Genomic DNA, 21,255 nt, shown 5'->3' with positions numbered 1-21,255 from the left:
CCCTGCCGGTCTCTCTCTCTGTCCGTGTGCAGAGGTGTGTCCGGTGCCCTGCAGTGCCCACAGTGTGTGTGTGGGAGGGAAGTGCCAGTGTGAGGAGGGCTGGGAGGGGCCAGGCTGTGACCTGCAGGCCTGCCACCCCCGCTGCCAGGAACATGGCCAGTGTAAGAACGGACAGTGTGAGTGCCACCCCGGCTGGGAGGGAGAACACTGCAGCATCGGTGAGTCTTGCCCCCGCCCCCCTCGGACTGACACTACCACAGGAGGTTAATACACAGAGCATGTAACGTGACTCTAGTAGCTGTTGTTCTGTTTAGGGGCATAGGGGCTGATTTACTGTACCTAGGTTTTAACATTTTGTGGCATTGGGACTATAAGGTTCTATATGTAAAGCATAGTTCTGAGATATTGAGAATCAAAATCTCAGAACAGTTTTGTAGTGAATTCTTCTTGCATAACCCATTAAGGTCCACACCGTAACGGTACCTAAAGTGCAGAATATCAAAATCCTGAGACATTTGTAAATCTTTTTTTTTTATAGGGGGTGCCATCGCAGATAGAACCTTATGGCTGAGTCCAGATTGACATTCCGTCTGTATTTGTTTTGTCTTGTGATTGGATTGCAGATAGAGCCTTATAGCACTAAGTTCAAATGGGTTTATGCAGACAGAACTTTCTAGTTTTCTTCATCCAAAAGTTACTTCGCAGACATATGAAGAACCATCTGAAGATCAATTATGTGACTAACATATGTTTGACAAAAATGTCAGAGAGAACGTTATAGTCCCGAGGTCGTAATGTCTTAATCTGGGCCACGCTTTACTAATGTTGTTTTCTTTGTACTAATGAAAGTTGTGTGAACCACTGATTTTTGCAGATACTAATCAACGAATATGTACTCCATGTGCGTGCATATCACCACACATGTTAAATACAGTAGCAGTTTAGCAGACCATTCTCAGCCAATCATCCATCTGCTGTATAATATAGACGTGCAGTTGTCAGATGGAACCCATGAGTCCTTCTTGCCTGGTCCTTCACTCAGTCTGCTAGAAGAGAACAGATGAAACACTGGTACCAAACCTTAAGAGGGAGGGTCACATGTTACCATGTGTCTTAGAGCCACTAGCTGGGGTTGAAGTGATGTCAGTGCCCTGCCTGTCAGTTATACAATTTATCCACTTCATTGCCGTTATTTGAGAATGAAATATCAGTCACAATGGTTGGTTGCCGCCAGGCAAATTTTCCATCAGCCATGGCCTCCTCCCTAGAGTGGAGGCATTTTTCTTTCTCTTGCAACTGAATAATTTGCTCACCAAGTTCGAACGCACTCAATTAATGTGGATACACCTTGATAGAACACTGCAGTTTGTCATCTGGGACTAATGGAATTGGGTTTTGCCAAATGACTGAAAAGCACATTTTGTAAAAGAACCAGAAAACTTCAGAAATGCAAGAAAACACTCCTTTGAAATCCTTCTTCTTGCCTTTAGAGATGGGGAATTGGAGATGGGCTCTGTGTCTCTGTGGATGTGTGAATCAAACCATAAAGCTTAGCTCCTGGCACATTAATAGGCTGTAATTATCTCTTCATGTGCCCTGGTGCTAGCATATATCTTTGAGGCTCAGTAATCTAATCTCAAACACTTTTTTCTTTCTTCCTTTTATCTCCATGTGGTATATAGCGTATTACCTGGATCTCGTTGTTAAAGGTAAGATGCGCTCTCATTCTTTAGGATTGAATTGTTTCATAGCAGCAGGGGTTTTAAAAGGTATTCCTGCACTACCACCAAAGCAAATTTATTGAGATGTTAATTAATTCTAAGGAGAAAGTACGATGCCCAAAGCAATGGCAGAACATTCACTATATTCAATTTATGTAAGATAGAATATAACAAAATACACTCCCCTATGTATTTACTTGGACAGTGAAGTTAAAACTTTTAATTTGGCTCTATACTCCAGAATTTTGTGTTTAAGGTCAAATGTACAGAATGTAACCTTTTATTTGAGGGTATTTTGAGAATATCTATTTTACTGTTTATAAATTAAAGCACTTTATGTATGTAGTCCCCCCATTTAATGATGCCATAACTATTAGGACAAATTCACTTATAGTGTATAAATTTACTAAGACGTTTAGTATTTGGTCCCATATTCTCAGCATGCCATGACTACGTCAAGCTTGTGACTACACAGTTCTTTCATGCATTTGCAGTTTGGGTTGTGTTTTAGATTAGAAATGAATGGTAAATACTGTGTGGTTCCATTTTAGGGTCACTTTTATTGTAAATAAGAATATAATATGTTTCTGAACACTTCATTAATGTGGATGCTACTATGATTACGGATATTCATGAATGAATTGTGAATAATGATGAGTTAGAAAGTTAGAGGCATAAATATCATACCCCCCAAAAATGCTAACCTCCCTTGTTACTGGTAATAGTGAGAGGTTAGCATGTTTTGGTGGCTTGATCTTTAACCCTAGTAGTCCGGAGACACCAGCAAAAATTGTATTTTCATTTATCTGACTTTTATTTATCTGCATGTCCAGCCTTTATATTTAGGCTCACAATGAAGTGTTTAACCATTTTATTTTTAGGACAATTTGACATAAACAGTTGCATTCATTAGTTTTATTGACAACAAAAAAAGTCTGCCAGAGCAAAAACATGATAAAAATGAATTGATATGAATGCTGTAAAAACAGAAATGGTTTGCTTAGTGGGAAATTAATATCCAACTAGTCAATGACAACTGTGTGGAATTTGTGACAGCAACTATGTGAGCTTATTACAGTATTATAGACACCTTGTCCTGGCACTTTCTATGATCTTCTACGTAAATTAACCCCTTACCTTCTAACAACTCGGCTCAAAGTTCTGTACCCAATCTTCAAGGAGAATAGATTAAAAGGGCAGCATGTAGCTCTCGTAGACGATAAACTGTATATTGCTAGCCATAGTAGAGATTGAAATAATATTTGTTTTTTAAAGTAGAAAAGCAATGAAATTAAACAATTGTTAAATAAACTACAACTACTCTATAGCATTCAAGATAGGGAATGTTGTAAAATAATTATTTAACTATTTTAGAAATGGATAAGACGCCATCTGATGTATTTACTTGTTTATTGTCCTGTCCCCAACCCTATACCCTAGACACCCACCTGAGCGACCCATACACTAAAGAGAAGTCCTTATCTGTTTTATGGGCTTACTGTAAGTTGCCTATATGCAGCCAAAACAGAAAAAAGGAGCAGCACAGAGCCCTCAAGATTTTAAGCCTGCCTGGCAGGGTTGGTCCTACAAAGCCAGAGCCCCCTGATGGGAGAGCATAATATACAAGGAAATTATCAAAGCTACTAATGAGAACCTTGACGACCTTGTACCTAGCTGGTGGTGATTCCGGTGGGGTACCCCCACCCTGGCAGTGGCTGTGCTGGTTACACTGGCTGCAGTAACCAATGGGGAGGGGGTCACACTCGGACAACAGGGGGCATATTATTTTGACCATGGTGGCACAGAGATGCTTGGGGAAATGGTCACAACGGGGGAACAGTGTGAGTGTGTTTCAAGGGAAGGGGGTGTATCTGATCTCCATCACCTAGGACTTGACAATGGTTAATCAAATCTCCCAATTTTTGCCAATTTTGGTCAATGTCAGTATTTTTTAATGGTACATTTCCAAACATGCAGTACCAGTCAAAAGTTTGGACACACCTACTCATTCAAGGTTTTTTCTTTATTTTTACTATTTCCTACATTGTAGAATAATAGTAAATACATCAAAACTATGAAATAACACATATGGAATCATGTAGAAAGCAAAAAAGTGTGAAACAAATTTTAAAAATGTAGATTCTTCAAAGTAGCCATCCTTTGCATTGATGACAGGTTTGGACACTCTTGGCATTCCCTCAACCAGCTTTATGAGGTAGTCACCTGGAATGCATTTCAATTAACAGGTTTGCCTTGTTCAAAGTTAATTTGTGGGATTTCTTTCCTTTGTAATGCTTTACGCTTCGAACACACCGACTGCGTCATTGCGTTTTCATAAACCAGAAGTACATTCAGAAAGTAGCAAAATGTGAATGTTGCACACATATCCAGTAAAGAAAATGTGGGATAACATAATAAAAACAGTTTGACTGGAGAATTTCTTTAAAAAAATGTATTCACTTATTTACCAAGTATATTATTTATTCGAAGACATCCACAAATTAATTGTGAGAGCCTATAATATAATTTCGCAAAATGCAATAATAAATAGTCATGATAGCAGAGTAGGCTCTCTCAACAATGAGACCAAAGTTGAGGAAGGTGGTCTTGATCGCGCTGTTGGGCCGGGACCAGCCCCCCGAAAGCACTGGTCTGTGTGGGTCCAGAGATGGTTAGAGTCCCGAAAGCAGGCAGGGGAGTTCCACCATCTCATTCAAGACCTTTGACTGTTTGGAGAGGAATTCCGAATTTACTTTTGTCTGGACTGAAGCCAGTTCGATCACCTGCTCCAGATGGTTGGAGCCAGGATCGCCAGGATGGATATCAACTATCTGGGACTCTGCCTTCTTCCAGGCACTTCAGGATGGCACTCTGGAGATTCCACCACCTGCATCACTCCCTGGGGCCGAAGACCTGGGAGCTGTTCCCCACGTCTTCATCAGCGACGAGGCCTTCCCTTTAAGACCCAACCTCATGAGGCCCTACGCTGGACGCCAGCTGCCATTGCCAAAGCCTGTAAGGATCTTTAACAAATGACTGTCCAGGGCAAGTTTAGTTGTTGAATGTGCCTTTGGGATTCTGGCAGCCCGGTGGAGAATGTATCAGAGAGTGCTTGGTCTCAGCCCCTCAAATGTCGATGCCTGCGTGAAGGCCACATGTGTTCTCCACAACTACCTGCGGAGGTCATTCCAGGAGCCGCTCGGGGTGGAGATGGGCACGCCAAATGGTCACCTACCTGATGTCACCAGGGCAGGTGCCAACAACGCCCCCAGACAGGCACTCCAGGTGAGGGAGAAGCTGACCACTTTCTTCTCATCGCCAGCAGGTGAAGTCCCATGTCAGCAGCATGGAGTGAAACGGCTCTTTTAAGAGCCTCCTAACACCAAGGTTATTTTAAGAACCATCCACCATTGTCCATAAAATAGCATTTTTTTCCCCAGATTATTTTATGTATCGTTGTCTCTCTTCATTTGGAAGTTAAATTTAAGTGAAATTTGGGAGTAAAGACCATACCTTAACCCCTTCCCTCTCCCATTAACATCAGTATTATACACACCTGGCATGGTACATCAGGTGAGCGGGAGCACTAATTAAAGTTATACGACATACAGTTAGTATGATAACAAAGGGAAAGGGTAACCTAGGTAACCTAGGGTCCATACAAATAGTACAGTTTACCGCCATGTTCACTGGCCTGACAAAATACAGGTGGAAAAGAAACGAATTAGGAAGAGAATGTGTTTTTACTTTCATCTTGTTTTAGGGAAGAAATACGGAGATTAAGTCTGAATGAAGTATTAATAAACAAATGAAACAACTGACTATGAAAACATTATAATTTAATAAGTATTCAAGTACAGGAAAGAACATGACAGGTATGTGTGTTGTAAAAATTTAAATAAAACAATAATTGAAAGAGCTGTGTGTGTGTACGTGCGTGTAAAAATAAGAAAATGAATGTGTAACCTGTAATCTGTAAGAGAACAACAAGAGCATGTATTTTTGGCACAATTGCAGACAGACACAGGGACTACTTATAAAGCCTAGACGTAGTTGGAGAACTTCAGACACGGCAATAAAGAGAGAGAGGGCAAGGCGCTTGGAGATCTGAGGTACAGAGAGGAGTGGAGGAGAGGTGTGTGTGTCTCTGTCTCTGAAAAAAATAAAATAATGTGTAGCCATAACACAGCTAAACAAACAAATGGCACCTGGATGTCATGGACCAGTCGATGGAACATAACTTCACAAAAAGTTTCAACACCCTGTTTCTCAAGTGGTTTTAAATTAAATACATACAGTGGGGCAAAAAAAAGTATTTAGTCAGCCACCAATTGTGCAAGTTCTCCCACTTAAAAAGATGAGAGAGGCCTGTAATTCTCATCATAGGTACACTTCAACGATGACAGACAAAATGAGAAAACAAATCCAGAAAATCACATTGTAGGATTTTTTATGAATTTATTTGCAAATTATGGTGGAAAATAAGTATTTGGTCAATAACAAAAGTTTATCTCAATACTTTGTTATATACCCTTTGTTGGCAATGACAGAGGTCAAACGTTTTCTGTAAGTCTTCACAAGGTTTTCACACACTGTTGCTGGTATTTTGGCACATTCCTCCATGCAGATCTCCTGGGGTACAGTAGTATCTACCATTTCTATTACTATTCATCTGACATACACACTCACACTCTTTCAAACATGATTATTTGGGCAAGTTATCAGGGGTAGTAAACTAGCATCATTTATATTACTATTTGTTTCACACACACACACACACACACACACACACACACACACACACACACACACACACACACACACACACACACACACACACACACACACACACACACACACACACACACACACACACACACACACACACACACACACACACACACAGCTCATTGGCTAGGTTAGCTAGCTAGCTCACTAGCCACGTCTAGCATAAGCTCACTACTAAACTGACCTGGCAATCCTACTATTGTGGACACTTGTCCCCAAGCAGCATTTTTTGTATTCATGTCCCTGTAGCTGTCAGCAGTTGTGTCAAAAAGACACGGTTTTGAGGATACTGTGAAAATGATCATCTCCTCCATGTGTCCAACCGCATGCAACCAGCAACCATCTGCAAAAGATACCTGCATCAGTATAGTTGCCTAGCTGCGCAAAATGTTATGCAGCAGTGATGCAATGACACAGTTTGTGTGTTCGACGTGTTAGAGCCAATCAGTTAGTTGTGTTGTGACAAGGTAGGGATGGTATACAGAAGATAGCCCTATTTGGTAAAATACCAAGTCCATATTATGGCAAGAACACCAAAGAGAAACAACAGTCTATCATTACTTTAAGACATGAAGGTCAGTCAATCCGGAAAATTTCAAAAACTTTGAACGTTTTTTCAAATGCAGTCGCAAAAACCATCAAGCTGTATGATGAAACTGTCTCTCATGATGATTGCCACAGGAAAGGAAGACCCAGAGTTACCTCCCCTGCAGAGGATAAGTTCATTAGAGTTACCAGCCTCAGAAAGTACAGCCCAAATAAATGCTTCACAGAGTTCAAGTAACAGACACATCACAACATTAACTGTTAATGAATCAGGCCTTCATGGTCAAATTGCTGCAAAGAAACCCCTACTAAAGGACACCAATAAGAAGAAGTGATTTGCTTGGGCCAAGAAACATGAGCAATGGACATTAGACTGGTGGAAATCTGTCTTTGGCCTGATGAGTCCAAATTTTTTATTTTTGGTTCCAATCTCTGTGTCTTTGTGAGATGCAGAGTAGGTGAACAGATTATCTCTGCATGTGTGGTTCCCACCGTGAAGCATGGAGGAGGAGGTGTGATGGTGTGGAGGTGCATTGCTAGTGACACTGTCTGTGATTTATTTAGAATGGCTACCACAGCATTCTGCATCGATACACCATCCCATCTGGTTTGCGCTTAGTGGGACTATCATTTGTTTTTCAAAAGGACAATGACCCAACACACCTTCAGGGTATGTAAGGGCTATTTGACCAAGAAGGAGAGTGATTGGGTGCTGCATCAGATGACCTGGCCTCCACAATCACCCGACCTCAACCCAATTGAGTAGGTTTGGGATGAGTTGGACCGCAGAGTGAACGAAAAGCAGCCAATAATTGCTCAGAATATGTGGGAACTCCTTCAAGACTGTTAGAAAAGCATTCCAGGTGAAGCTGGCTGAGAGAATGCCAAGAGTGTGCAAAGCTGTCATCAAGGCAAAAGGTAGCTAGCTACTTTGAAGAATCTCAAATATAAAATATTTTGGTTACTACATGATTCCGTATGTGTTATTTATTCTACACCATAGAAAATTGTACAAATAAAGAAAACCCCTTGAATGAGTAGATGTGTCCAAACTTTTGACTGGTACTCTATATTATGTAAATAGATTTGAAACGTGTATCTCATTATGGTAATTGGTGAAATAAGTATAACCAGTTTGTAATGGTTTAGCAGATAATAAGAAAATATTAACAATATTGACCTGGCTTAAAGAGAAGGATTATAATATCTATTGTTTACAGGAAACTCATTCAACAATTTTAGATGAAGTTGTGTGAAAAAAGGAGGGGGGGTCGAAATTGGGTGGGCGAAATTTGCTTCTCCCATGGGCAAAGAAACAAAAAGGGGTGATGATATTAATTAACAGTAATTTTGATCCTAATGTGCAAATTTTACAAACAGATCCTCAAGGTAGATGGATTATATTAAATATGTTATTGGATATGGCTCATTAACCTTTACGGACCAATAATGATGATCCACATTTCTTTGAAAATACATATACTGAATTATCAACTCTACAAGTAATAAAAGACTCTATTATTATGGTGGGAGATTATAATACTGTTTTAAATACCTCAATGGACTGTAAAGGAAATCACACTACAAACTATCACCGTCATGCTCTTAAGGAAATCGTGAATGTCATGGATATATTGGAACTAGTGGATATATGGAGGCTTAAATATCCTGACCTAGTGAGATATACATGGCGGAGGCTCAATCAAGCTAGTCGTCTTGACTACTTTCTTGTGGCATTCTCGTTGGCACCAAAAGTTTTGAAAGTGTTGATAGGTGACAGAATGCGGTCGGACCATCGGATAATTGGCATATACATTACTCTAACTGAATTTAATCAAAGCCTATTGGATGATAACTTGTTTTTAACTAGGACAGAGGTATTTATAATTGAATTTTTCCGACATAACATAGGTACAACAGATCCCCTTACTGTATGGGACACTTTTAATGTGCCTTTAGAGGCCATGCAATTCAGTACTCATCTCTAAAACAAAAGCAATTTAGGTTAAAATAATCCATATTAACAAAGGAAATAGAAGGTCTGACGGAACAGATAGATAGCAATAAAACTGTACATTAGAGGCTCAGAATAAGTTAGAAGAAAAACAAACAAAAATGGAGGAACTTATTCAAGAAAGATCAAGTGTAATATATTATAAAAAATAAACCAAGCTAATTTTTTAATCTTCAACACAGAAATGCTAGCAAAAATAATTTACTGAAACTTGTTACAAATGGAATCACCCATGATTCCCCAAATTATATTTTAAAAGAGGAAGCAAAGTACTTTAAGCATATGTTTTTGTTTCTGTCTCCTCCATCTCCTCTAACCGAAGCTAATTGTATGGATTTTTTTATTAATAATGTAAAACAAACAGCTGTACAGAAAGACTCATGTGAAGGCGAAATTACAGAAGAGGTACTTCTTGATTTAATTAAAGCCTTTAAGTCCGGGTAAATTCCAGGGCTGGATGGCATACCAGTTACGATTTACCAAACTTGTTTAGATATACTCAGAGGACCGTTATTAGCATGTTTTATCCACTCCTATGTAAATGGTAGATTATCAGACACTCAACAAGAAGGTCTGATTTCATTATTACTGAAACAGGATATTGGTAAATATTGGAGGCCCCTTACACTTCAGTGTTGTGACGTAAAAATTCTAGCAAGATGTATAGCGCATAGAATTTAAAAGGTACAGTATTGTCGGATATTATTCATTCTAATCAGACAGGTTTTTTACATGGACGATACTTTGGAGATAATATTAGACAAGTACTGGAAACAATAGAACACTATGAAAAATCTGAGAAGCCAGTCCTGCTATTCATACAGTATCTGACTTTGAAAAGGCTTTTGATAAAGTACGACTGGAGTTTATATATAAATGCCTGGAACATTTGGAGAATCTCTTATAAAATGGGTTAAAGTCATGTATAGTAACCCTACTGTAGGTGTAAAATATGAAATAATTGCTACTCAGAAAGTTGTCAAGAGGAGTAAAACAAGGTTGTACACTTTCGGCATATCTATTTATTACGGCCATCGAAATGTTATATCTATTAAAATCAGATCCAACAATAATATCAAGGGGTCCAACAATAATATCAAGGGGTCCAACAACAATATCAAGGGGTCCAACAATAATATCAAGGGGTCCAACAATAATATCAAGGGGTCCAACAATAATATCAAGGGGTCCAACAATAATATCAAGGGGTCCAACAATAATATCAAGGGGTCCAACAATAATATCAACGGGTCCAACAATAATATCAACGGGTCCAACAATAATATCAACGGGTCCAACAATAATATCAAGGGGTTAGAAATCCAAGGCTTAAAAACCAAGATGTCATTGTACGCTGATGATTCATGTTTTATTTTAAATCCACAATTTAGATCCCTGCACAGTCTCATAAAATATCTAGATACTTTTTCTAACCTCTCTGGATTACAACCAAATTATGATAAATGTACTATATTGCATATTGGATCATTGGAACTTTTGCATTTGGAACTTTTACACTACCGTGTAGTTTACCAATAAAATGGTCTGATGGTTATGTGGAGATACTCGGTATACATATCCCAAAATAAATAAATTATCTCACTCCAAAACATTTTTATAGAAAGTTAGCAAAAATAGATAAGATCCTGCTACCATGGAAAGAAAAATGCCTGTCTATTTGTAGAAAAATAACCCTGATTAACTCTTTAATCTTATTCCAGTTTACCTATTTGCTTATGGTCTTGCCTATACCTAGCTAACAGTCATTTAAATTATATGAGAAAAAATATTCCATTTTATTTGGAACGGCAAGCCGGACAAAATTAAACGAGCCTATTTATAAAATAAATATGAATTCGGAGGGCAGAAATGATGAAATATTAAAGGTTTAGACCTGTCACTAAAGGCTTCAAAACAATGCCAGATTCGAACCAATAGAATGTTATATATATATGGGGGATACAACCTTCCCAGCTCTGCAGATTTTGCTGCAAAGAAACAGAATCATTAGATAATTTGTTTTGGTACTGCCCATTATGTAGCTTGTTTTTAGTCACAAGTTCAGGAATGGCTGAAGAATTGCAACATTTATCTGGAGCTAACTCTGCAGATAGAACTGCTGGGTGATCTGAAAAGTCATAGTCACTCGATCAATAATATAATGATACTTTTAGCAAAAATGTTTATTTTTAATTTACAATCTGTAGAAATGATGAGAATAGAAAGGTTCAGAACTTTTGTGAATCATCACAGCACAGTTGAAAACTATATGGCAATTAGAAATCCAATATGGATGGTGTTAAGAGATAGATGGGAGGGTTTGAATGGAGCTGAAGGTTGGGAATAATAACAGCTAATAATAACAAGATAACTGGAAAACATACATTGTCTGTAAAACGTATATAGGTTCAGAACTTTTGTCAAAGAAAGAGATGGGAGGTTGAGGTTAGTGGAAGGACATGAGTAAAAACATACAACATATAACTATTGTAAAATAGACTGTGCCCATAAAATGTATATAGTATGTATAAGCTGGAAGTAGAAGCCTAAGCGTTGTTGTTCACTAATTTTTTAGTGATGCAGACAATTACATTGATGGAAGCTACAATCTATCGGCAATATTTAAGCTGACCTAACCCCCCCCACCAAAAGACTTGAGAGTCTCAGCTTGTCATAGATATATTTTTAAAGTTTGAATCTCAAACCATTCTGACTCTACAGACGTTTTTGTGAAAAGAAAGACAGCCCAGGCCCCTTCGGGATCCTCCCTCCACCACCCTAGCTCAGCCCCCGTTAATCACACAGACTAATGGTTGGTACCAACGTATGCAGAATAAATATTCAAATCTACTGGTGTAACCAGAAGTCAGTAGCTCAAACACACAATGTTTAAAAGGGGTTAGAAGTTCAAAATCACACCAGCACAACGGTGGGATTCACTAGGTTGAGGATCTATAACTTTCTAACTCATCATTATTCACGATTCATTCATGATTATCCGTAATCAGGGTATGTAGTGTTCAGAAACACTTCTATTCTTATTTACAATAAAGTGAGACCACACGTTATTTACTATAGATTTTTATTGGGCACTACATAATATGAAACACAATCAAAACAAACTGCAAATGCATGCAAAAGGTTTGTAGAGTCACACGCTTGAGTCACAAGTTAATTTGTCCAAATACTTGACACCTTCAAATTGAGGGACTGAATACGTAAAGTGCATGTATTTCTAAACGATAAAACGAATATTTATGAAAATACCCTCAAATAAAAGGTGACATTCTGTACTGTCGCCTCATAAAACATTTGATCTCAAATCCAAAATTCTGGAGAGTAGAGACAAATTAAAAGTTTTAGCTTCACTGTCAAAATAAATACGTAGGGGAGTGTATGTAGCAAATGTTCTCGAATGGCCAGACATCTGGATTTTATGTAAATTAACAGAGAGCAGCATCTGTCCCCATCTCCTTAATCATGAGGAATGACCCGTTGTTTCTGGCAGTGTTCTGATACACAGACTGTCTGTCTTCTCTCCCTTTCTCCATCCAGACGGCTGTCCAGGCCTGTGCAATGGCCACGGTCGCTGCACCCTGGAACAGAGCGGGTGGCACTGTGTGTGCCAGGCGGGCTGGAGCGGCATGGGATGCAATGTCGTCATGGAGACAGAGTGTGATGACAACACTGACAACGACAGAGGTAAGGTCCCTGTGGATGGTGGCCTGTCTGTGACTCAATAATGATTAATGACTTGACCTCCAGTGCCGGTGAAGGTCAGGATGAGGAAATATTTAGGACTCCACTTCTCCTTCCCACCATCTGAGCCAACGAGCCTTTTCATTTTCCTTTTTGTTTTCCTTTTGTTAGATTCTCGCTAAAATAGTTGCCATGGCTCTCAGACTAAGGGGACCTCTAGGTTTTCTCTCAGTAATTTGCTGATGATGTGCTGCCTGTTGCTTGGCTCCTCTGAGGATTAATTCTTGAGCATAGCCCCTAGTGTTCCAGTGAACAGGGAGATATGAGGCTTTGGAGCTCTGGTTCAATGCCCGTGTCTTTGAGGGAAACGTAAAAGATGGAGAAAAAGGCCATTTGTAAAAGCAAGGGGTAACCTAGTTGTTCACTGACTTACATGACATGTTATTGTTGTTTCAAAGTTAAAAAAGAGAAAGTCAAGTTTACAATTATGTAATATGAAGTGTAAAACATGGTTGCGTAATGTAGTAATTACTGTAGTTTGGTAAAAAAATACAAATTGTGATTGACAGGTTACAAAACATACTGCTTCTGTTTAGGCACCACGTCTCATTGAGTGCATGAGTCAGCTTCTTAATAGAAATGTCCCTCTGTATATGAGGTGTACATTGGCTACACTAGACTGCAGCTAGTTCTTTTGTATGTGGCAAAGGAGATAAAAGCATAATACAGTTGCTGTACAGTCAAGCTACCATCTGGAAACAGGGATGTGGTTGGAGCGTGAACTCCTTTTTCTTATGAGTTTATGATGATACAACATGAGGTGTAATATGTATAAATGAAGAGTCATTATGAGATCATTTAAAGTGACAGGCTCCAAAATATACTGATTCTGTTTAAGCACTATGTCTCATCCAATTCCACTACATGGGTCAGATGTTTAATTAAAATGTACATCTTTATATAAGGTGTAAATTAGCTACATTAGACTGCATCTAGTTCCTTTAAACATGCAGACAGGAGGCTGCGTTTACACAGGCAGCCCAATTCTGATCTTTTTTCAAGTAATTGTTCTTTTCAACAATCAGATCAGCTCTGAAAAATATTAGATGTGAAAAGAGCTGATGTGATTGGTCAAAAGAGCAATTTGTGGAAAAAAGATCAGAATTGGGCTGCCAGTTAAAACATAGCCAAAGTGTCAGAGAAGGTAAGAGCATAATATTGTGCACAGTCTCTACAGTCTAGCTAGTGTCTGAAAAACAGGGAGATGTGGATTTGAGCGTGAATTCTTTTACCTCACCCACTCCTCAGGGTTTCCCAGCTCTGGCTGCTTTTACCATTACCTCTTACCTTGACAGTGTTAAGTCAGATCCTAGGAAGCTTCTAGATTGAAGCAAAACATGCTTCTTCACTTTATCAAGTCTTCATTCTTTGCTAATTTTCACAGTTTTTTAGCCGTGTTAGTGTGCGTTCCCCTGTGTGTGCCTGTGCGTGTGATAAGGCAGGCATGTGCAGCGTGATGTTAGTGTGTCTTTGTTTTGTTTGTGTTGATCCTAAATCATGCACTGTATTTTCTTTCCTCACCCAATACAATAGAAAATAAAATCACGTTCAGTTCAGTGATGTGCGGCAGCCTGGGCAGTAAACGTTCACTCTGTCATTCTACAACCTAATTGAGTGCTATTCACGGCAGCTATGACTCTCCCTTCAAAGATGATACCTCCGCATTGTGTATGAGTTCTTATGACTGATGGGAATCTTGGATGATGTACATTCATTTTGGCCCTCCTTTGATGTAGAGGGAAATTGTAGGCTCAAATTGGCCCGACACTCCAACAAAGGAGGAGGAAATTATCACCCCATGCCAATTACTTTCTCAAGCCAATATATATACATCACAACCCCAGAACATATTCCTATTTTCATCTCATCTCAACTCCATTAGAAATGCCATTTATATTCCAAATGAGGCCTCATTGGAGGCATTGTTTGAAAAAACTAAATGGCAAATGATCACCTGAAAAAGAGCAGTGATTAAGAGAAAAGATAATGACTTTTCCAACCAGCTGTAAATGAGTTGCTATAACCACAAATGAACATCCAGCCTTCATTTTGAACATGGTGGCTGTGCACTGCTGATGCACTATGCTTTGTTTTACTTTTGCAGCTGTGGAGTACATTAATTATACAACAATAGATCCAGAACATGGATAGCAATTCTCCCCCAAATAAATGTTTTCTTCATTATTTTATTTCATTGTTTATTTGTTGATTATCTAAGTATTGGTTATGGCTGAGCACCAGGCCTCGAATTTCCCAGGGGCCATGACTGTCGCTTCCCCCTTGTGTGGCTGTAATGCCCCCTAAATAAATCCATGCCCCGTGGCCATTGTGCCCTTGGGCTGAATATAATCATTATAATTCCCTTCTCCCTGCTGCCAATCGCCATGCTCCGAATCACCTCTCACTCACTTGGCTCTCTCAGATATCTCAGATACCGTCACGTGATCGCATCCTTCTCACAGGCATCGCAGCTCCAAAGTAGGCTACAAGTGAAGACTGACACATAGGGAATGTTGTGGCTTTCATATTGAAGATGTTTGAAGAACTGTCCACATTTACTTTTCATCAGCCAACAAGATGAGTAGGTCTAACAAACAGCAAAATCACTAGCCTATGTCAATCTACTATCCCCCATAGTAGAAAAGATGATCAATTATCTTGGTCTGCTTGTCCTTCCTTCAAAAGTGCACAGCCAAATGTTAGCGGTTTCATATGACTGAGATGAAAATATCATTCAGAAATGTAGAAGGAGGGAAGATCTAAAGACGCAACAACTAGCATGGGTTGTTAATATGACTAGGATTATGTATTTTGCTGCTCTGCAATGAAAGAAAGTTGACAACATTACAGTTGCTAATAATCCCCTTAACATTATGGTCAGAACATGGTGAGACATGCCTCATAAAATGACAAAAACTTCCAGGTTTTAATAAACAATTACATTTATGGTTAAATAGTTTCAAAATGTTGACTGCCTCTGCTCAGATTGCATCTCTCCTATCTGAATGAACATGCCTCAAGTATGTCGACAGAATCAAGCATTTAGACATTAATAATGATGCTACTTTAACTTTGTCAAACATGACTGGCGTTTAGCCTATATATAGAGTATGTAATTAAAAGTCTCATTGAAGTTTGGCTACATTTTCAGGCGACTCCCTCATGTCAGCATCGGTCTGGACATAAGGCTGTAGCCAGTAGCATAATATCACCTACACTTCGACATGTAGGCAAATGTTTTAGTTACATACGCAATTTTATTGGCTATTGTCATGTATACTCCCTCTCGGGCCTCTAGGTCACCAGACTGCTAATTATTACGCACACCTGTCACCATCGTCACGTGCACCAGCGCTTATTGACACTCATCTGGACTACATCACCTCCTTGATTACCTGCCCTATTTATGTCACTTTATGTTTCTGTATCTGTTTCATGACGGTGCGCTGTTCGTGTTTCTTGTTTTGTTCATATTCGTTTATTTATTAAATATATTCACTCACTGAACTTGCTTCCCGGCTCTCAGCGTACATCGTTACAGCTATTTTGGTTAATGGCCTTGGTGCCCTGGCAGATTCAGCAACTCTTGAAGGCCAAATGGCCTTGCCCCTAAAATCATGAAATTCCAGGCCTGGTGGGCACAGTGCCTCCCTTACTTTGGCAATCCAGCACTGAATGGGGATATTATGGCTCTCGGCCCAGTAGCTATGCTGTTGTCAGTAGTTTACTGAATTTAAGCTTGTCAATTTTATTTGGCACATATTGTATCATTACACCTTGTTACATTATGTTAATATAGTTACTATCTTATTACATTACCTTAGTATAGTTCCTGCCTTATTATATTCAGTAATTTACACTTTATTCTGAATTAATTCCACATTGCACTTATATTTGCCATCTCTAATATAAGTAACCACACTTTTAAAACGTGTTATGAGAAAGCATGTTTACATATCGTGGAAGGTATGTACAAAAGACCAAGAGACATTATTCTGCTTTTAATTACCAATGCAATTTTGCTCTGATGAATGTCAGCATTCACTTAAGCACTACTGAAACTGGCTGTGTGAGAGGAATCTATGGATTTAATGGAACCAACGCGCTGCGCTGCCTTTGCTCAGACCCACATTGTATTAGACATTAAAGAGAACATAGTTAGGAAGGCACTATATTGCAATTATAGAGCGCCAAGTAAGTGCAGTATACATGTACTGTATTGAGACTGTATAAATCAGAAGTGCGTTTTGCTCCTTGTCAGAAATGATCTAGATCAGGGGTCTCCAACCTTTTCTAGCATGAGAGCTACTTTTAAATTATGAAACATGTCGTGAGCTAGTCATAATTTTTTCCTAGCTTTCAAATAGGCACTATTTATATTTTCCTGAATTCTGTTTTTTTCCTCTTCAGGTTTTCACTCTCAAAATTACAATTATTCATTGAAGTGGAGATGCTGATGAATAACAATATATCTAGCTGCTAGTATTGTTATTCATCAGTATCTCCACGTTTTTCAAGTTTAAATCATCACAGCAAAGACATCTTGATTACTGTGTGTTAAAGGCTCAATAGGGTGGAGTGGATGTACTCCCACTAAGGAGAAACATTATTGATTTATTCTATATCATTTGGAAATTTGATGTACAGTTTCAAACCACTTGAGAGATTTTATCTCAATTTCACATGGTCCTCTGTGCTTTGAATGTTATTCAACCCACCTGTATTACATTGTGAGCCTGAGATACAGTGTAGACTTAGGTGTGATGATGTTGTGTTATTGTGTTGTAGATGGCCTGACGGACTGTGTGGACCCGGACTGCTGCCAGCAGTCGAGCTGTCACAGTGGGCCTCTGTGCCAGGGCTCCCCGGACCCCCTGGACCTGATCCAGCAGAGCCAGACCCCCTTCGCCTCGCTCCTCTCACGCCTTTTCTATGACCGTGTCCACTTCCTGGTTGGGAAGGACAGCACCCATGTCTTCCCTGGAGACATCCCGTTCGACAGCAGGTAGAGTATATTATAGATAGTTTGCATGGATGAACAGAAATAGCTCTTATACTGTAGAATTGCTCTGAACAAACATATAAATACAATATCTAAAGTGTTGGTCCCATGTTTCATGAGCTGAAATAAAAGATTGCCGAAATTGTCCATACACACAAAGAGCTTCTTTCTCTCCAATTTTGCGCATACAAGAAGCTGATTAAACAGCATGATCATAACACAGGTGCACCTTGTCCTGCAGACAATAAAAAGGCCACTCTAAAATGTCCCACAACACAATGTCACTCAAGTTTTAAGGAAACATGCCATTTTTATTTTACCTTTATTTAACTAGGCAAGTCAGTTAAGAACAAATTATTATTTTCAATGACAGCCTAGGAATAGTGGGTTAACTGCCTGTTCAGGGGCAGATTTGTACCTTGTCCGCTCGGGGGTTTGAACTTGCAACCTTCCGGTTACTAGTCCAACGCTCTAACCACTAGGCTACCCTGCCGCCCTGAATGCAGGAATGTCCACCAGAGCTCTTGCCAGATAATTTAATGTTCATTTCTCTACCATAAGCCGCCTCCAACATCTTTTTAGAGAATTTGGCATGTAATCACACCAGCCCAGGACCTCCACATCCCGCTTCTTCACCTGCCGGATGGTCTCAGACCAGCCACCCAGACAGCTGATGAAACTGGGTTTGCACAACCAAATAATTTCTTCACAAACTATCAGAAACCGTCTAAGGGAAACTTATCTGCGTTCTCGTCGTGCTCACCAGGGTCTTGACCTGACTGCAGTTCGTCATCGTAACCGACTTCAGTGGGCAAATGCTCACCTTTGATGGCCACTGGCACATTGGAGAAGTGTACTCTTCACGAAATTAATCTTGGTTTCAACTGTACCTGGGCAGATGGCAGACAGCATTTTTCTGCAGTTTGCTGATGTCAACAGTGTGAACAGTGTGCCCCATGGTGGCGTTTGGGGTTATGGTATGGGCAAGCATAAGCTATGGACAATGAACACAATTGAATTTTATCAATCGCAATTTGAATGCACAGAGGTACCATGATGAGATCCTGAGGCCCATTATCGTGCTATTCATCCCCCTCCATCACCTCATGTTTCAGCATGATAATGTAGGGCCTCATGTCGCAAGGATCTATACACAATTCCTGGAAACTAAACATGTCCCAGTTCTGCCATGGCCTGCATACTTACCAGACATATCACCCATTGAGCATGTTTGGGATGCTCTGGACCGACGTGTACAACAGTGTGTTCCAGTTCCTGCCAAATGCCAGCAACTTTGCACAGCCATTGAAGAGGTGTGGACCAATATTCCACAGCCCACAATTAACAGCCTGATCAACTCTATGCAATGTAAATGGTGGCTATGAAAAATTGTTTGGCTATGAAAAAAACCTGTATCCAGGAGTGTAAATTCTCTAGGCACGCTCATTAGCATAACGCAACGTTAACTATTCATGAAAATCGCAAATGAAATGAAATAAATATATTTGCTCTCAAGCTTAGCCTTTTGTTAACAACACTGTCATCTCAGATTTTCAAAATATGCTTTTGAACCATAGCTAAACAACCATTTGTGTAACAGTATTGATAGCCTAGCATAGGATTAAGCCTGGCATTCAGCATGCAACATTTTCACAAAAACAAGAAAAGCATTCAAATAAAATAATTTACCTTTGAAGAACTTCAGATGTTTTCAATGAGGAGACTCTCAGTTAGATAGCAAATGTTCAGTTTTTACAAAAATATTATTTGTGTAGACAAATCGCTCCGTTTTCTTCATCACGTTTGGGTAAGAAAAAAAACGAAAATTAAGTCATGAAAACGCGAACTTTTTTCCAAATTAATTCCATAATATCGACAGAAACATGGCAAACGTTGTTTAGAATCAATTCTCAAGGTGTTTTTCACATATCTATGATAAGTCATTCGTGGCAGTTTAGTTAATCCTCTGAAGAAATGGAACGAGCATGGACCTGGAGATTACGCAATAATTTTGACGCAGGACACCGGGCGGACACCTGGTAAATGTAGTCTCTTATGGTGAATCTTCCAATGATATGCCTACAAATACGTCACAATGCTGCAGACACCTTGGGGAAATGACAGAAAGGGCAGGCTCATTCCTGGCGCATTCACAGCCATATAAGGAGACATTGGAACACAGCGCCTTCAGAATCTGGGGCATTTCCTGATTGAAGTTTCATCTTGGTTTCGCCTGTAGCATTAGTTATGTCGGCACTCACAGACAACATCTTTGCAGTTTTGGAAACGTCAGAGTGTTTTCTTTCCAAAGCTGTTAATTATATGCATAGTCGAGCATCTTTTCGTGACAAAATATCTTGTTTAAAACGGGAACGTTTTTCATCCAAACATGAAATACTGCCCCCAGAGGTTCAAGAGGTTAAAGCAAGGCCCCTGAACTCTTGTCTATTTTCTGCGTTATGCAATGATATGGGCAGCGACCATGTAATGTTTTTACAACATATAGAAGTGTGTTGGTTATCAAGGGGCAAAGTATTGACAAGTTTTTTTTATTTGAGAGATGAGCTTAAAGTTTTCTTGCTGACCATAATTTTCACTTGTCTGACTCCATGCATGATGATGAGTTTCTCACATGACGTTCCTATCTGGGTGTTTTTTCTCACTTCAATGATCTGAATCTAAGTACAGGGACTCTCCGCAACTATATTCAATATGTGGGACAACATTGAGTCTATGATTAAGAATTTGGAGCTCTTCTCTGTCTGCATTAACAAGGACAACACACAGGTCTTTCCATCATTGTATGATTTTTTTGTGTGCAAATGAACTCAAGCTTACAACAATGTCAAATGTGATATAGCGAAGCACCTGAGTGAGCTGGGTGCGCAATTACGCAGATACTTTCCTGAAACGGACAACACAAACAACTGGATTCGTTTTCCCTTTCATTCCCTGCCTGCAGTCCACTTACAGATATCTGAACAAGAGAGCCTCATCGAAATTGCACAAGCGGGTCTGTGAAAATTTCATTAAATCAGAAGCCACTGCCAGATTTCTGGATTGGGCTGCGCTCAGAGTATCCTGCCTTGGCAAATCGCACTGTTAAGACGCTGATTCCCTTTGCAACCACATACCTATGTGATAGTGGATTCTTGGCCCTCACTGGCACGAAAACTAAATACAGGCACAGACTGTGTGTGGAAAATGATGTAATACTGAAACTCTCTCCAATACAACCCAACATTGCAGAGTTTTGTGCATCATTTTAAGCACACCCTTCTCATTAACCTGTGGTGAGTTATTCACAATTATTGATGAACAAATAAGGTTCTGTATATAAGATGGCTAAATAAAGAGGAAAATTATTGATTATTATTATATTATTGTTTGTGCCCGGTCCTATAAGAGCTCTTTGTCACTTCCCA

General features: G+C 39.5%; 1 protein-coding gene across 1 annotated transcript in view; it reads left to right on the top strand.

The window, feature by feature from the left end:
• Positions 1-21,255, top strand: part of tenm1 (teneurin transmembrane protein 1) — a 231,913-nt gene that overhangs the window by 145,292 nt on the left and 65,366 nt on the right. The window contains exons 12-15 of the mRNA XM_046306197.1: positions 33-218; positions 1,683-1,709; positions 12,625-12,771; positions 17,617-17,833. Coding sequence (XP_046162153.1) covers positions 33-218; positions 1,683-1,709; positions 12,625-12,771; positions 17,617-17,833 — 577 coding nt within the window. The remainder of the gene's footprint in view (positions 1-32; positions 219-1,682; positions 1,710-12,624; positions 12,772-17,616; positions 17,834-21,255) is intronic.

The sequence above is a fragment of the Oncorhynchus gorbuscha genome, linkage group LG16 (genome assembly GCF_021184085.1).
Source record: "Oncorhynchus gorbuscha isolate QuinsamMale2020 ecotype Even-year linkage group LG16, OgorEven_v1.0, whole genome shotgun sequence".
NCBI lineage: Eukaryota > Metazoa > Chordata > Actinopteri > Salmoniformes > Salmonidae > Oncorhynchus > Oncorhynchus gorbuscha.
This window is presented reverse-complemented; position numbering and strand designations above follow the sequence as displayed.